This window comes from Pteropus medius, unplaced genomic scaffold (assembly GCF_902729225.1).
Source record: "Pteropus medius unplaced genomic scaffold, Ma_sr-lr_union100, whole genome shotgun sequence".
Taxonomy (NCBI): Eukaryota; Metazoa; Chordata; class Mammalia; order Chiroptera; family Pteropodidae; genus Pteropus; species Pteropus medius.
The window spans coordinates 4,983,092-5,002,838 of NW_024346062.1; the positions used below are offsets into that span (position 1 = coordinate 4,983,092).

Consider the following 19,747-nt stretch of genomic DNA (forward strand, 5'->3'; position numbering starts at 1 on the left):
ATAGAAGATATGGGATAAACTTATACCCCCCAAAATATTACTTGTTTATCTGAAATTCAAATTTAATAGAATGTCCTGTACTTTATTTGCTAAATCTGGCAACCTCAAGTGAAGAGCATAGGAAATCCTGGCCCTGACCTGAGCAGGTAAAACTCTGCTTTGGTCTGAGCGGAATCTTGAATTTTGTTTCAATGAGTTGAGGGTACATTGATTATTAAAATATATTTGCTATCAGGAGGGAAAAGCCAACTTTGCCATTACTTATAGATATTAGTGAACTACCAAAAAGAAAAAAATAAAAGTGCAATTCTGCTATGTAAAAGTAACATTATTTTCACTCTTATGAAAAATGGCTTCTTTTATTAACTATTGATAGTTAATAAGTACTTGATCAAACTGATCAAGTACTTATTTTCATAGTAGGAATGATAACTATCAGATTCACATTAAATAGGACTCTATAATTTTTCTAATAAAAATATTTAAAAATTTTTCTTAATCTGGCTTTTTATTAGGATCGTTACTGCCATTTGATGAATAATAACATACTTGAATTTTAAACAATTTATTAAAGTTTGATGGCCTTGGCCACTCTACTGGGGACTTATCACCAATCAATATTTTTTATGTGTTATCAGTTTTAATCAATGCATAGGATCATAGTTGGGCTAACACTTCATTGTCCCTCACAATAATACAAGCATGACCTAAATAAAAGAATGAGTAATTCTTTTTCATAGAGGAATACTGTCATCATACAATTGTGTCTAATGATATGTAAGTCAATCATAAATGTGAGATATTCAGAATTTTGAATGCAGACATTTTTATTAACTTCTAACGATCAATGGCTGATCAGGAAGGCAAAAATTAGTAAATTTTAAGTTTTTTGGCACTTGAACATTGGGAAATTAAGGCCATAAGCATGTAATAATAAAGAACAGTTTTAAATTTATGAACATTTTATTTTAATAACACTGTTACATAACACATTCCTTGTGTTTTTCCTACATTTTTTTTGATCATGCAATACATCTGTTAATTAGAAAAATTACATGTTTTCACATTTTAGGCAGTTAATCAAATTTTATGAAAATAAATAAGTTCTGAGTTTTAGGGACATAAGACAATTAACTCAAAGAACAAACATATTCATCCCTCATTATTGTATTTCCCTGTATTGTTTTCTCCGTTCCTCATAAACTTATTGACAACGATGTTTCATAGCATCTGTGCTGGGACATTGTTATCTGTCACTAAATATGAGTCATATCTAGAGGGAGATTTTCTTCTTCCTCCTTGCTTCAATCCACCCCAAAATTGTTAAGTTTTATGGATTTTGTGCTTGATGTTTACTTGTTTTTTTCCTACTACCTGATGGTGTGTCCTTCGACAAACACTCTGATTTTTCTTTTAAATAAAGACTTAAAAATCCAAATGCCATCCGAGAAATGTAAAGGCTTCATTGGCCAAAATTAACCATATATCTTATATTGCTAATTTTTAATATTATATAATGTAAAATAACATACGAACAATTTTCTTTGTTACGAGGAAGAAGGCAGATAAAATTCTAAATAACAGTGTTACCAGATGGTGTTTATTTAAATAAGACTGTCTATATTTTTAAAGAACTCTGGAACAATATCATTGTCTCCTTAACTTAGTTCCAATTAAGTCACTCACCAAATACCTAAGTAAGTACTCTACTGTGCCTACATATGAATCTCTTCTATGTAAGAGCACAAATCACTTGCTATTTTTGAATTCAATTGTTTTGCGAAAGGTCAATTAGTTCTTAGAAATTGCTTTCAGAAAAGTAGCTTCTTTTCCTGCCCTCCCTGACTTATTTGAAAACAATAAGTTTCCAATGGAGAGAATCCATCCTTGATCCCCTTTCGTTGTCCACCTACTTGCATCCTCCTCACTGATCGCCACTGAGGATTCCATTTATTTACCTCTAAAGAGATTCTTCTGGCTTTAAGTTTCTGACTCAGATCAAATTTCAAAAGAACAGCATTGCCAGCACTGATGACCTGGACCTTCCAGGCTTTAAATATTCAAATTTAATTTCAGCTAAAAGAGAGTGCCAGCTTGAGCAGGCATGACAGGATGCCCTGTGGTATCTATAATTACTACTGAATTTGAATATATCCTCTAATACAGATTATAGAGGCTTTATTAATGAGGATTATTATGTCGCTGCTTCTTTTTTTTCCACAATGATGTTGAGAAAGGGAAGGAAGTAGAAAAGGACTGGAAACTCTCTTTTTCTGTTGGAGAATCACAGACTTTTATGAAAGGGACATAACCTATGTGCTACTTCTTTCCTAGAGCTGTCTTATCAGCTAATACACTGGGTAGGTTATATTTCGATTCATTAAAATAAGATGACTGAAAAACAAAGTTCTTCCATCTTTCTTGAGCTCTTCATTTTATTGGGAGTTCTCAGAGCCACTATGTCATATTGAGATTTTTTTTTCCCCCATTCATCTTTGGCATAGAGTAGACAATAACTGCCTGCAGAACACATGATTGAACGACTATAAATTTCACATTCTTTTATGTACTTTTCCACTTAATCTGTGTTCTTAACTACTAAAATCTATTATTTAAACTTAAGATTTATTTAAAAATAACATGTTTAACTTCTGGTATTCATAAAAGAATTGACAAGCTTATTAAAATCTAAATTTGCTTCAAAAACATTGATTTATATCAAATTCCATTGATAAATTTAGAGGCCAACCAAAGTCCTAAAGAAGTATAACATAATAAATTCCATTCTGACATAGAAAAAACAAAAAACTATACTTAGTTTCAAAAACTTAATTTTGGTTTTGCTGTCAGTCATTTTTCCTACACTTGCTTATTATTCAAAGTGGCTGGAGCCTCAGCAAACATTTAGGTTCCTAGCTCATCTCCAGAGTCTGAAGGAGGGCGCAGAAATCTGTATTTCTTAACAACTCCCACATGAGTGTTATGATCAGACAATTTTGTTAACCAGTGAATTAGAAAGTTCGCCAAGGTAGTACAGGGTAGTTCTTGATGAATATGTGTCATTCATCTTTAAGGACCAACAAAATCTTATTGGAAAGGGGATTTTGGATTTTCTTTTATAGAAAATCCAGAGTAAATTTGTAATTTTTTTGATTTATGCTTCTAAAAATCCTGGATAATTTTTCAGAGAAAGAGAGAAAATAGAATTTTACCAGCTTCATTTTTTCCCCCAAAGAAGAACGATCCCGTGGTATAAATTCAGGTTTAAACACCATGACATTATGACTAATATATTGGACGAAATATCCATTTTAATTTCTAAATTTTCCATATAAGTACTCTTCCTGAAATTTATTATTGTTTAACTTTAGCTTTATAAGCTTAAAAATTAAATGCTGAAAGTGTCTGTCAAATTTTGCAATTTTCCTGCTAACTGCAGTAAAAAACAGCTCCAAAGGTATAAGACAAATGTTACTTTCATGAGGGCAAAGGAATATTTGCCTTTAAATAAAAATGTATTTGAATTCATATTGTAGAGAAATATAAAACTTAGTTAAATCTTAGAAAATATTATAGATTAAAAAGAATAAAATAAGAATGTAGGGACTGTAATAGGACAGTATTATCACATGTTCGATTTTGAAAGATTTAATGTGGAATTTTGTCAAAAAATAGAATATTAAAGTAAATTGCAACTCTTATAAAAGCTCTGAGAGGCTAGTAAAAAGCTGATATCTTAATGAAGAGAACAAGGCATCTATTTTTCTTCAATTGACTTTTAGTGTGTAAGTACACATACACACACATATATATACATATGCATTCATATATATTTAGACACTCCTATGTACATATATAATTTTTCCTTAGAATTGCTTTCCTGAGGCTTAGTCAGTTATGACTAATGAAAAGCATTCATACATTTTTAGAATTTCACTTACACCACTTATAATAAACCTACAATACTGTTGTTTTCATATTGTTTTGGTGAAGTAGTCTTGTTTCTGGATCTACATCAGATTCTATACCCACAGTCACAAAATCTATTAGAGCAAGCAGTCAATAAAAACAGAAAGTCCCAAAAAAGGAATCAGAAAACTTTGTAAATATTTCTTTTTGAAAGGTTCATATATAAAACATTTCACAGGCCCATGTTTTGCCCTGAAACATTCAATTTATTTATTGTATTTATTTGATGAAAGCTTGTAGTTAAATTTTCACTTGTAAATACTGAAGACATTTTTCCTTTATGGAAAGTAACCATGGAAAACAAGACAAATAATATTAAGAATTAATAGGAGATGGCTTGTTCAACTTTAGAAGAATTAACTGCTAAGTTGTTCAGAGCTTCTTTAAAGAAGAGGAGCACATCTATAAAGGATATATGAAATTATAAGTAAAATATCTAGTAATAATAGTAATGTTAACAACAAAGCACACTAATTATTTGGATATATATAAAACATTTTATAAAAAATATATAAATATGTATATAAATGCCTATATTACCAAGTGTTCGAGGAAATTATGTAATACATTTTCTCATTTATTTTATAAAATTCCCTTCTCCGTAGGATTGGAGATGTTTGTATTTTGCAGTTTCTTCCTATATATAAATATTTATTTATTATAATAGTAATTGATGTATTCTTATGTACAGTTTTTTTGGTGTTAGTTGTTTCAGTAGTACATAGTAAACTTACCTAAGGCTTTTCTTCATTTTACTCAATTAGTTATACTATTATAAACAAACTGGCTAAATTTAATTTTAAAACTACCACATACATTGGCGTAGTTTAGCCAAACTGTTATGTTTATAATATTAAAATGGTTTAATTTTTCAAAAATTTTAACATTGAATAGATGACACTGTGACTTATTGTCTCACATGAGAATTCTGGCTTATATCCTTTACATTGAATGTCGATTTATACTCATAATTTTCTAACTTGCCTAGTGGGAGCTCATTTCTTTCTTTACAATAAGACATTCTGAGAATGTCAAAATCATATGTTATAATAAATGTGGCTCCTAAGTATGTGGATTTATAGCTATAATTTATTTTGCTTGTGTTTATAGTGATAAGATTCTAGTCTCTACTTTAATTTGAAGGTGGATTTGTTAAGTTTAAAATGTATGCTACAAATTCTAAAGCAATCATTAAAATAACCCCAAAAAGTTACAACAAATAAGTCAACAAAAAAACCCAAAATGAAATAATTAAAAGTTCAATTAATCCGAAGGCATAAAAATGGAAAAAAATGGAAGAAAAGATATGATAGATAGAAAATAAAGAGCAAGATGATAGATTTAACCCAATTATATCAATACTTATATCAAATATAAATACTCCAGTTAAAAAGCAGAGCTAGTTGAATTGGAAAAAGGAGACCCAACTATATGCTGCACAGAAAAAATGTATATAAAGTAAATTAGGTTAAAGGAAAAGGATGAAAAAAGCATATACTGACATAGTACTAATCAAAAAGAAAGCTGGAGAATCTCTATGAATACTGAAAAGTAGATTCCCGAGCAAAAAATATTACCGGGGATAAGAAAGGTAATTTTCTAATGATAAAGGAGTTATTTGATCAAAAGAATGTCACAATCCTAATTGTGCATGCATCTTTTAACAGAACTTCAAAATATATCAAGCAAACACTAAATAACTACAAGGATAAATAGAAAAATTCTCAATTATAGTTAGAGATTTCCACATTGCTCCCTCTGCTAATTAATAGTAAAATAGATAGAAAACCAGTAAAAAAATATAGAAAACTTGAACAACACTATCAAGTAGCTTAGCTAACTTGACACAAAACTTTTACATATATTTCAGACAAAGATAATGAAATAAAATGCATTGACATGTAAATTTTCCATCCTATTAATTAAGGGGAAATTTTCGAATTATTCACAGGTAATGATTAAACCACACATTTAATGTAAATGGAGACACAGAAGTATTTCACCCGTACAGTGGTTTAACCATGTTTTCCTTACTCTTCCCAAAAACAATCCATACAATAATTTTGTTACTCTAGATGTGCTTTTTAGTGAATATTACACATGGATAATAGATGAAAATACTTATCTATTTTAAAATTAATGTCAAAGAATGTATAATTTATGAAGTTTAAAAATCTTCATGCTACAGAATATATTTACATTCTCTATGCAACAGACTTCCTACTGTAAAAAGTGGAAGACAGAATCTGAAATAGTTATTTGCAACAAATGATGGCAAGTTATTTGTCTAGAGCTCAAAAATAAATTTAAAGACAGTCTTAGAAAATACCCAATTTTTATTCAATCTAAGATACCATTGATTATAAAACACAGCATTATTTTATGCTCTTCTAGAAATTAAGAAGTGCTCCCAATTAAATTGTAACATTGTAAGATACATTAATTTCTGAGATGGTAACAGAAAAATGTGTTATGAGATGTTAAATGAATGCATGGAGATACTAAATGAGTATGTTCTAAGAAGTTAATAGGTAAATATGTGTGGCTTTTATAATCTAAATCTAAAAACATGTCTCCTCTAAAACTAATTTTGTGTGAACTGAATTCAGACTTTGTTGACTCAATGAAATAGCCATTGCAGGCTTAGAATTTAATTCTCTGTCTTGAATACTGGAAGAAAAAAGATATTCCCAACTATTTATTGGTTAATAATACAATAACACTAAGGGAATAAAAGGACTATATAAAATGGAAAAAATCATTAACTCGAAAATGCTTAATGTGTATGTAAGTGTGTTATATTTTAGTGTGTTATATTTTCACCCAAATCCTTGAAATAAGAGATTTTGTTTCTGCTGATGTCTTCAGAAAGCTAGATAGAGTTCTTTGCAAAAAGACTCTAAGCAATGAATTAATTTCAATTTCATTAGTCCAGGTGAGGCCATATTTTAACATTTGATCCAATTAATTATTGATAATACTCCTGAGCACTTCCTTTCTCCAGGGGCTCACAGAAATTCAGACAAGTAGAAACTAAGAAAAGATGTTCGAAATGATAAGAACTTTTAGAAAAACTATTAGAAATTGTATGGTGCATTAATATGAATCTATTATTGTAATATTAAAATTGATTATTCGGTTCAAAAATTAAACAAATCTATGAATGAAAGAATCAAGGAAACATCTGAGCAGAGAAACATCTTATATTTTAATTTTACCAAATTATTATAGTAGTTAAAAATTGTCTATTTCTAAAATTCCTAATTGTCAAAACAATCAAGAAACTACAAAAAGTTAAAACAATTTTAAGTTAACTTTGAATATTTTTCTCTAAAGAACATTTTTTCTAATACCAGTAATGCATTTTATAATAAAAATAATACTGTCGTGTGTAAACAATAACTATAAAGCAATTTGCTTTTCCAGAGGTTGTATCATTACATTATTTGACTATAAATTATTTTACAGCACTATTTAAAGCTTTTTATTTAACGTACATTTTTATTTAACGTACATTTTTATTTAATGTACATTTTTAAATATTATTGTCAGTATAGATGTATATGCAGTTTATTCAATCAAACTTGGATACAATTTGATCCTCCACCTCTCCATGGTATAAACCATCTGGAGCACTTACCTTATCTTTTCTTTGTTTTTCATCCTGGTATACAGTCCAGTGTTCTCCATCATTGCTGTAAGCTAGTTTGTAGGAGCCTACAAACTGTACATGACCAAAATCTTTAGCTCCTTGTGTAATGATGCCAGTCACTTTGGTAGGGACCAGAAGATCTACCTAAAGAAAGGAAAAGGCATAATTTAAATGCCACAATAGTGTCCATTATAAATTTGCAAGTCTCTTAACTCAGGTGATTAAGAAATATATATGCTAAAGCCCCAAATCCATTGATTATTTATACTTTGAAACTGATGACTGAGTCTATTAGTGGCTTGTAATTTTGATTTTGTCATTGTGTAAATTTAGTTTAAAACTTGAACAATCATTTTGACCATTTTAAAATAAAACGATGGTCATTTCAATCTACGAGTCAATTTTATATTAAACAGATTCATCTAGCTGTGCAGTTTTTTGTTACTGAGATAGTACAGAACTGGCAAGGCAGACCTTCTTGAGACTGATTGTTATCTCCCATAACTTGTATCATAATTCGATTTGCTGACATTACTGGTCAATTCAATAATAATAAAGATAAAGTTGTAGCTGTGTATACATCAGGAACAAAAATGGTATTAGATGTTTCATAATTAAACATTAAATAAAAAAGTCAACTCAGTTTCCATGACTTTTAAATCCGTTCAGTAATATATAATGGAGTAATAGTAATCATTATCTAGTGAAAATCCTCTTTCAGAAAACTACAATCCTAAAAATATTGAGGAGAAAGTCAAGTATTCTTCAAAAATGAAGGATTAATATGTGCATCCATGACTTGTGGGATCTGTGCTCATAATGTGTTAGTTCCTGCAAAATAGATACTTAAAGGACATAAGACCCATGGTGATTAATAAGCATTAAAAGCCTCAAAATGTAATTGAAAAACAAAACGTAAGAATGCCTTTTATCAAAGAATACATAACATTGAATATTTTAGTATTCTCCCTCTTCGTTCTCTAATTCATGCATATTTTCTTACGTCTTATCATGCTAATTAAAAAATATATAAAACTTTGTTTTCCATGTGAACAATTCTTTTAAGACCTTTAATTTTTGTTTCATTAAGGTTCCTTGATCTATGACTTCCTTTCTCCTCTTACAATAGCCACCTACTTCCCCTTACTTCCTATGACTAAGTGTTCTGCTACATCCTTGATTTTATCATCTTTAACTGTCATGATCCCATGTGTGACCTCAGTGGTTTTCAACCACTATGTCCTTTTGTTTCTATTTTGGGTTCTCCATCCTGTGTAATATAACAGCCACAAATAGACAGGCAGGTCAGATACAGGCCATGAATGAGAAGAGAGAGCTAGGAGAATGCATTGAATAGAGCGTATTTAGTGGCATAGATGCTCATCAATAAAAATATAAAAATATTTCCCAATATTTCATAACCTAGAAATATTTCTTTAAAAAATCACATGGGCTTTTGCTCACTTTTTGAAACATGCTTTAATTAAAGACATTAGGCTCAAATTGTGCAATGGATTAAGACAGAAAACCACCTTAATTCTTTATTAAAATATTTTTTTAAAGTTTAACAAAAACTATAAAATACTGTACTTTTGTTTATGCTATTTTCCAACGTGAATTATATCATCTGAAATATCTATGTGTTCAGCAGCAATGCAGGATGGCAAAATTATGACATCCTGGGAAGGAAACTATTGCTGCTTCATACTATGCTGAGTGCTTTCTTGAATGTCCTTATTGAATCCTCTCATCAATCCTGTACAATAAGGTATTCTCTTCAATTTAGAGATGAGGGAATAGATGCCTAACATAACTTGATGTGTTATCCCAACAGTGAGTAAAGGAAGGATCCCAGTTTCAAATCCATGTCTTTCTGATTGAAAGTTCCAACATACATATAAATTCTCAGTCAGCGACTTTTTTCCCATTCTCTAACTATTTCAGGAATTTCTGAAGAATCTCAAAGCTTTCTCAACGCACTCATCAAACTTACAGCACTCTAAGCCTGAGACAAAAACAATCTTGGGTTTCCAATACAAGGAGAGCGGTCTTGCATTTTAACATGAATTTCTACTCTGTTCTTCAGCTGTCTAGGCTTAAAAATATGGATTGCTTTTGTTGTCCTAAATCAAAATCTAATTGCGCAGAGACATCTAAGCATAGCCGCTGGTCTTCAAAGTGCTCTGGATGTTGCTGACACTCAATAAATGGAAAAAACTGTCTTACAGTACTCTGACTCACTGTTTGCCATCAAGGCAAACACACAGGAACTGTAAACACACGGGAACTCGAACTGTTGCCAAAAATATGAATACCTCCAGGGCTAGATTCTTCACTCTCTAAACTTCTATAAGTCCTTAGCTAACATGATGCAATAAGGGGGCTTATACCATCTTTTTCTGCGATATTTCTTACAGTCAGCTGGGTTTCCTGCTGGGTGGAGATGTTTTCTCTTTAAGTTGTGTGTTTTGGCATTTTCTATCAGATATGTTTTTCTCCTGCTCTACTTGCTCCCATATTCCAGTTCTTTTTTTTTTTAATCTAGAAATGTTTTCTTTTCCCAGTTAAGTCAACTTCTTGACTTAAATAGTCAGCAATCTGTTTCAAGCTAGATTTTGTCCTAAAATTTGCTACATTAAACTTAGACTACTAGGCCTAAGCAAACCATTTTTTCAGTATAAAAATAATCAGCATCCCACTCTTAACATGAGGCTGTTGCAACAGGGCATGTACAGATCTCACTCTGAGATACGCTCACGGACATGTCACCCCCATGTTCAGCATGCAGGATGATCCCAGAAAAGCCTGTTCCTCTGGACCTATGCTTACTCCTAGCCTAGAACACTCTGCACTCTTATAGATTTCCTGAGTTAAAGTTGTACTATAAATATAGGGACAAGAAACCTTCTGCTGTTTTACACCCTCACCTCCCAAGGTTTGGCTCAAGTAGAACAGATTATTTCGGAGCTGGCACATGGGTAGACTTTTGGCTTAGTGCACTGCACTTCATATCTGGATCTGTATTAAATGTGCCTTGCTTGTAACGGTCGCTCAATAAACGTTTTCTAGATTGAGCTGGAACTACTTTCTGTGTATGTTCTATGGACAAGAATCAACCATGGATAAAGATGCCACAGTATGTCATAGCAGAAATGCTAACTGACTTTCTCTTGTTTTTCTACATAGGATAACTTTATTGATCAAGGAAACACAGTGTCACGGTTGTACCAAACAATTTTTACTGGGGATGGCAGCTGGTTAAAAATTCTCTCTGATCTTCAGGAGTGTGATTGTGAGAGGCAGCATATTCTAGTAGAACTAAATGGTCTGGGTTCCTGATCTGGCTCTGCCCTTACTAGCTATCTGCCCTTAGGGAAGCTATTTTACCTCTCTACAGCTCAACTTCTTCATCTGAAAAATGAGGATAGTAGTCCTCATGAGATTTATGAAGACTAGATGAGTTATTATTTATTGTGTGTAAAGTAATATATAGACTATAGTCAGGGCTATGTAAGACTTTGAAAACAAACAATAAATAAATCTGGGGGACAGAATTTAATACTGGTCTCAGAGCACCTTATTAGAAGCATAAATATAGAAATAGGAAAATGGGGTACCCAGTTTGTCCTAAAAGCAACTTCTAGATTGTAGCATATTTTGGTCACCTCAGAATATATACGAAGATAGTCATTTCGTCTTTACTTAAAGTAGAGAGAATTTAAAACAACTGAAACTCCCATCTGTGACTGAAATGGTTAACTAAAAAATAATATAATTATATGGACTTTTGTACGTCCTCATTTGAATATTAAGATTATATTACAATAGGGAAATAGTTCTAGAATAATATTAGAAGGAAATTTTAGATTCCACATTATAGTGATTCCTCCTCCCCTTTAATTACAAGAGTGAAAAATGAGGGATACATACAGAGAGACCTTAAATGATATATAAGAAACAAGTATTGCAGGGGAGTTTTTAAGAATATGAATTTTTTTTTTCCAAAACATCCTGTAATATCTTAGAGAAGTATAAATATTTTTGCAGTGTCTAACTTAGTAAAACAGTGTAGAATAACTAAGAGTATTTGCTTGAGAAAAGTGAAGATAAACTACATTTCAGATATCTGTGTAATACCTGATAGATGGCTCCCTGGAAAGAGACAGGGAAGACTAGGAAAGTCAGTTGATTTTCATGGAGATATTCTTAAAAGGGTGAGGAAAATGAAAAGTGATATAGATAAATAAGTGTGCAAGGAAAATGAACAAAAAGACCAAAGACTCTTATCACAGAAATATGTCACTCAGCTACATCTAAAATGTTCTCGGTTTTGCTTTCATGTTGTATCGGTTTTTTTAGATTACGTATTTGACAAATTCATGAAGATTTGTAAAATTAACTCATTAAACAGAATAACTTTGAAGCTAATATAATAATCTGGTACTTAAAAATCAAATTATGGGCAAGATATTTAGACATTCTGATTTCAATAAAAAATTTTTACTTCAACATTACATAAAATGATTGTATATAATCCTAGCTACATTTAAGGCACATAATTAATAGTATTTGGCATTTGAACAATATTGTTATTAGATGTTGGTTATACTTTTAGTCCACATTTGCAGTCCAACTAGTTAATGCCATCAACTTATTATGAAATATTATCCAGCCCCAATATCTAATACGTTCTTGTAGCTCTAAGATAATGGGTTTAGAATCTCTAAAATACTATGGAGGCCTGATAAATACTCATTCCAACACTCATAATTGCCTTTTTCTCTTTCCAAAAAAAGTTTTAATTTCCAATAATAAAAAAAAACCATTTAATATAGCAATTGCTTTTTCTCTATTGAATTGTAAAACTATGAACATAAATACAAAAAAATACCATAAAATAACCTTTCAAAAGACAGAGGGAATTTACTGTTTTATTGGTGTTTTACAGCGTGCCTTTTATATGTAAAACCACATATAACATGTGCATCGTGGCATAAACAAGCTCTCCAAGCTCAGGTGATCACTTTGGATTGTGTTTTATAAGACATCTGGCATACGGTAGACATTCCAAATATTCAGGCATCATCTGCCCTCGATTCAAAATTGACGTAATTTCATCCTTAACAATTATTTGCAATTATAACATGAACAATGCCATATGTCAACCTGAGCTGCATTCCATAATTGCTGTTAGCTCATGACTATTAATTTTTTAAAAAAATAGTTCAACTGCATATTTTAACTAAGGATAAGAGCATTGTAATTATGAGTATTTTATATTTAATATTTTTATTTTAATAATCTTTCTAATTATAAAAGTAATACATATTATGAAGAAAAATTAAGAAACACTGAGAAGAATGATTTTTTTTAAAAAAAGCTCTATCTTAACATCAGATACAATCAATGTTTTTTATTCCCCCAGAAGCATGGATTTTTTTAGAGAAATTTGTTATACTTGGCATTTGAACAATAATTATTGGTTAACAGATGCTGGTTGCATTTTTAGTCCATGCTGCAGGTCTGTTAGTTTATTCTTCTTTTTCTTAATATTTCACTAGTAATTCTCTAGGTCAACAAATGAATTAAATTTCTTTTTATCCCGACAAACTATTTTAAAGATTTATCGCAATCATTTATTTACTGTAAAATGTTTATTCCTCCTGTACCCTTAATTTTTTCTATTAAAATTAATACTCTCATGAAATCCTAGTCCTTTCATTGGCCACCTATCTCATTTACATAGGATAAATTCATAGAATTAAGGTTATTTGGTCAAAGGATACGAAAATAGATTTATTTTATAAACAGAGAAGTAATAAATACTAATTGTGAAATTTTCAGATGGTGCAAAGAGATACAAGAAATCCAGATAAAATAACCTATAATTCTATTATTCAGAGTTAATTCTTGTTGACCTCTTGATATTCATATTTTCAGACATTTCCTATTCCTAAATATCTTTATAAAAATAAACTCACAGTATACATTTGATTTTGCAACTTGCATTTTCTAACTTACTGTGAACTTTTTACATGGAAATAATAACAATAATAATAATAAATAATTTGTAATGACTATGTAATATCCTCTATTATGGATACATGAATAAACATAAAAACTGTTTAATCATTACTCTATTGATATTCTTTTGTTTCCAATTCTTTTTCATCAGTAAAATCAAGAATGAACTCTCATGTATACCCATTTTTGCTCATTGGCACAACTGTTTACTTATAGACATAAAGGACCTGCCATTTGAAATACGATATATATTGTTTCATTTGTCTCCAGAAAGATTATATTTCATCTGCAATATAGGATATTTTTCCTCTACATACTAATCAATCTTATGTTTTATAAAATTTTACATTTTTGACAATGTGAAAAATAGCATTTTTACATTTAATGTACATAAATGGTGACATTTGAACTTACATTCTTCTAATTGGTCAATCTCACTAATAATATATACATAGACTCTCTTTAATACTTTTTATCTATTACCTATTGGATTAGAGATTGTTTTGTTGGTTTTTAAGAACTACTTATATAGTATAATACTGGCTTCTGTTATATTTGTTGCATTTCTACCCCTTATTTGCTGTCATTTAATTTTATATTTGACACACAAGTTTTTAATTTTCTTATACTCAAATCTATCAATCATTCCCTTTGTGATTGCATGTTTTTGAATGCTTAAAAAGACCTTCTACTCACTTAGATCAGTTAAAAGTAATTTACATCTTTTCCTATAATTTCTAAAATTTCTGAGTTTTCTTTCTAAGTTTCCTTCTTTCCTCTCTCCCTTTCCGTCACCATCTAAACTATCTTGGCTTTATGTGTACATATCACGTGACATAAGGTTCACTTTTAAAAAAATGTAATTTTCTCAACACTTTTTGTTGAATAAAATGTTTCCTTTTTTATTTTCCCTTCTATCTGGCTGATAGTTACAAAGCTTGCTCTTTATTCTTATAATTAACACTACTAATCATCATTGTCATCATCAACATATACCAGAATATATCTTAGTGGGAGTCTCTTTTATTTCTTTGGGATAGAATAAAGTGAGCCCATTCAACCTGTAGACTCATTTCTTGGAAAGACAAGATGTTCTCAAAAGGTTTTCTTATATTTAAACTATAGCTTCTCCTTCTTTTGATGTCTCTCACTGGGAGGTCAATTATCCAAAGATTGGCTCTTTACTTCTGATTATTCCTATGCATAATATTACTCACTTGTCACTTTCAATTTTTTTTTTATTATTATTCTCCATTGCATTCTCAGAGTTTTGCCATTTTGTCCTTAATATTATGAATTTTATTTTTGATAATGCAATTTTTACTGCTAAATTTTAAAATTTCCTTGAAATACATTATTAAGATAACTCCATCTCAGTATTCATCTCGTCCTATTACTCATGAAAAAAACTATCTTTATATACATTCTAGTAATCTATTGTTTCTGTAGACAATTTTCTACTTATAGTTTTTCTTCATACTTTTAGAATAATGTGTGTTCTTTTGGCATTCTGCATATTTCAATATAAGCCCCATATCATCTTCTTTTATTTTCCTTTACCTGAACAGACAGAGAATGGTCCTGGTGTTTGCCAGCACACTGGCCATGAGAGTTCCCCTTTGCCTCTCACCATCTATAAGGCAGCTGTGAAATTTTCTTTCTGACCTTCAGCTATTAACACTGCCTCCAGCCTTGTTACTAATGCCCAGGGGACATTTAGCTTGTCTGAAGTATGAGCCTCTCCTACTCTTGCTGTTTTTTTCTCTGAATTATAGGAAGGATAACTTATTTTCTTAATAATACAAAATCCAAAGCATTCTCTTGTCAAATGTAAAATCACAGGGCAGGCAAGTTGGTCTCTGTTGTTCATCATGCACCTGGCATACACAAGGTGTTTCAATAAATACATAGTGAATGTATCAGTCAGCTAACATATAGCCAAATGTATTTTATTCCATTTTGCCAGTTTTGTGTTATGAGGCAAATGGGTGTGATGAGACATTGGGAGATAGAGCACTGGCCATAGTATGCAGTTTCTGGTTGTAGTCAAGTGACTCCTGGGCCCTCTAGTCCACAGGGCAGGCTCTGGGTCTTGGTCACCATTGTCTTGCATCAGATGTTGGAATTCCCACACTGTAGTTACAGGGGACTCTGCTCAGAGAGCCTGGAAAGTCATCGACTAGAATATATTTGAATGTATATTTCATGGATGATGGGAAGAACATCAAAGGCTGCAACAGTCACGACTAAGAAATTGAATGTGTTAAAGTGATATACGTAATATCCTCATAAGCTCGACATAGAAATACTTAAAATCAGGTCTTCTTTCTCCACTCCTGCAGAACCTCCAAATGTAGTTCTCCGGAAAACATTTGAGAAAATCAACCAGCCTTCATTAAAATTCCATGTGTAAAAATATTTCTAAATGAAAGTTTATTTATCGAGTTTTTTCATTAAATCTCAAAGTAGTTTTAAAGATTAAAACATCCAAAATTATCAACACATTCAGAGTTAATAAAATATTATAAAGACAAAATCTATTGTCCTTGTATTGATTCACTTAAATCATGATATATAAAGGGAAAAATAACTTACTTTTCTGTTTTTTTAATGAGTAGATCATTGTAATATTCTATATAAAGTTTATATAGTTACAAGTGACTAAAGTTGACAATAAGCTCTTACCCAATTTTTCCAAATTTTATGTCAGAAAGAGCAAGATGAGTTTGAAGAAAAATAGAAAACTTAGAGAATTCTTAGGGAAAAGAAACAAACAATCTTGTTAGGTTATTGAAAGTGATGTTTTGCTGAGTTCATCAAAAATAAGATTACCTGGGAGAGAAGAATTAACATATCATTGATATTTACTTTCCAAGTCTGATTTTGATTTGGCTGAGAACTTTGACATATTCTATGAATAGGAATTCAGAGCAGTGGCTAATTGAATTAGTCTGAAATTGATAGGGTCATTATTAATTGGTTAGTGGAGACTTAATACAAGACTTTGATCAAAGAGCATAATGATATCCAATAAATATTACTCATGTACTTTAATTACAGCAGTGCCAAAGCCCAAAGGAAGTAGAAAACAAAGAAAATTACTGGTAAATAATTTCCATGTAATTTAGAAAAGAATAATATAACTTTTAAGTAGGAAATGAAATAGTTTGTTATTTATTTAGTGCTTTTTGATAGCACAGTGAGAGGAGAGCCTAGGTAAAAATTGTGTGCTTCTTTGATAATGCTAAAGATTCATCGAACTGGAGATTAAGCTTGCCTGTACTTCAGAATTTGGTTAAATATTTACTTGAAAAGCTATTTGATATATATACATATATATATAATTTGACAGCTACTTTAATATAATTTTATCAAAGGCATTTGTATTTTGTATAACCATTACATATTTTAGAGACTGACATTTACAAACACAAAATATCTATACACAAATATATGTCAATGTGATATTTACATAAATCATCTTGTTCCGTGACAAATAAAAATCATGAGAACTTTAAAAATAAAACATCCACAGAGTAAAGTACACTGCAATGATGGCAAGTCACATTGCAAATCTTAAATATTAAGAGACTCTTGAAAGGTAGGAAAGTTGCACAATGTTAATTTTATGCACCATGCTTGCTGGAGAAACTACGCATTTTATGTTAATATAAAACTTTGCCATTCCCACAATTTGTAAATCATCCATAGAGTCCTCTACATCATTTAGTTTCATTAGACCATGGAGGCCTTCATTATAGATTTTTCAGTATTAACTGGATATGTGCACATTTTGTAGTGATCGATTTTTAGGCTAAAACAACAACAAAGAAAAACAACCTACAAAGAAACCTAGATGTAACTTTTCCCCCCTTGTTCTTACTAAAGGAAATGGAAAGGAGAATGGCCTCTCAGGCATGAGGGTACATGCTTTAAATTGCTTTAGGAAATTGTACCATCAATGTCAACAGTTGAAAAACAGCCCCGGTCAGCACGTTGCTCTGAAGCGATTGGAGGAGAAAAGCGGGGGAGATGGCTCAGCAGGAAGAGAAATGCCTGAGGATTGCAAGGTTAAGACCCATTGACATAGAAAGCAGAATGCCCTAAAGGATGACTTTAAAAAAAAAAAAAAATTGTCAGAAGGACAGAGTATTCATGTAGTATGGATAAAAAGGATACAAATTATTTCCATTCAATTGCATGGTCAGTAACACTGTCAGCATTTAATTTGTACAAGAAGGCAAGTCAGGCTTCGGTGGAACTGTCAGGGCTATCTAGATCATCAGTACTCCAGGCACTACAAATTATAATTCTCATCTTAGAGAGTCTCATTAACCCATTTCCCACTTAGAAAAGAAAGCGCAGCTCACTGCCAGCATTAATTTAACATCGCACATAGGATTTTTAGTGATTGAGAATTACTATATTTTGTAAATGAAAATACCACTATTAAAAACAGAATGCTATACATAGAATGATGTCATTTGTTTCCAAAGACTATCAAATACTAGAGCAATGTGAAAATAATAATGTAAGTGAGATATTTCATGACAGACTTTAGGGGTAAAGTTAGGACTGTAATCTGCGAGTTATCTCGGGGTAAATACTGCAGCCATAGTGCAACTGGCGAATATTCTCAGGGCAAACAGAAAATGGGTTAAAAGCCATGGGTATAAATTTCCTACTGAAAATCCATAAAATAAGCATGTTTTATTTATTTATATTAATTTATGGTATAAGTATCTTATCCATATTCTCCCCCTGTTATTGATGCTAATTTCCACTCGTTTTGTTCCCAAGTGGAAATAATGAGCAGCTGTTGTACACTCTATTTCCCATTTTTCTCCTTATGATAGTGTCCAAGGTCTTTTGAGATTATTAAGTGGTAGAATATACAACTACGTGTTAGATGCTGATAAAATCTGAATACTATCTAATGAACATATTTTAATTAAGTCCCACCAGTACAATATGTCCTGGAAATATCTATAATGAAGCCCAAAATAGGTATATTCCTAACAGTTATAATGTTATGGCTTGAATATAAAGTATATCACTTTCATAAAACAATGTTCTTCTTGATTGCATGTGAACAATAAGATGCTCATACTTTCCTTCTTTGGAGAAGTGGAATTATATTTAAGGAACTTTTATATATATACTTGTCTCAGAACAAGGGCTCATTTCTTTGTGCAATCAGCTCCAAACAATCTCATATTTTTAAAATCACATTCTTTAATACTAAAACTGTTCATGCACTATATTTTCAATTACTGTAAAATAGCTCATAAACCACAGTCTTAAATTAGATATGGAATTAATAAATCACTTGGAACAAACTCATCATATTAAACTTATTTAATTTTTTTTGCATATGTATTCAAGATTTTAAAAACTCCCTAAGTTATAGCTCACTTTGCTGAAGGCTCACTTATAGATTTAAATGAACTTCATCAGACACCTCCCAATGGTCAACACCTTTGCAATAATTATCTTTGATATCCCATCTGGGGCTTTGAGCACAAACTTGCTAATATTTTAAGCATAATTTTCAAAAAAGAAAAATCAAAAGTGAAACAGAAAATGGTACAATTCCCTTTCTTTTGATATTATAAGCTCTTAAGGGTCCTGATGTTCAAAGATATTATTATGAAATTCATACACTGATTTCAAGAAAATAAGAATCATGTAGAAATTATTAGATAGAATGACACTAAAAGCTTTTAGAACATTATTTACAATGGAGCCAATCAGCAAAGAAATATAAAAGCAAAAGCAAAAATAAAAAACTGTTCATCCTTAAAATAACTGACAAGATTTGTCCCTTGATCTTGTGACTTGTACCAAACAGGTTATTTTGGAATGTCTTTCCCATCATAGAGAAATCTGGTACATTTCAAGAACTTCTGAAACAATTTTTAGTTTAGGAATCAGAATATAAACTTTGACACATCTGTACATTAAACATAATTAGGTAACTTTTGAATGTTTTTAAAGAAACTATGCTTACCCACAGTATTGTATCTCCAGGACTAAGGAAAGCTGGTGTGCGTAAGTGTTTAAAATCAAAGCTCTTAATTTTATTTTTTGGCATTTCACATG

The 19,747-nt window shown here is 30.9% G+C and overlaps 1 protein-coding gene across 4 annotated transcripts in view; it reads right to left on the minus strand.

Annotated features, from left to right (window-relative positions):
• Positions 1-19,747, minus strand: part of EDIL3 (EGF like and discoidin domains 3) — a 610,996-nt gene that overhangs the window by 12,344 nt on the left and 578,905 nt on the right. For all 4 annotated transcript variants that reach the window (XM_039875013.1, XM_039875011.1, XM_039875015.1 and 1 more), the window contains one exon: positions 7,610-7,765. In XM_039875013.1, the coding sequence (XP_039730947.1) occupies positions 7,610-7,765 (156 nt within the window). The remainder of the gene's footprint in view (positions 1-7,609; positions 7,766-19,747) is intronic.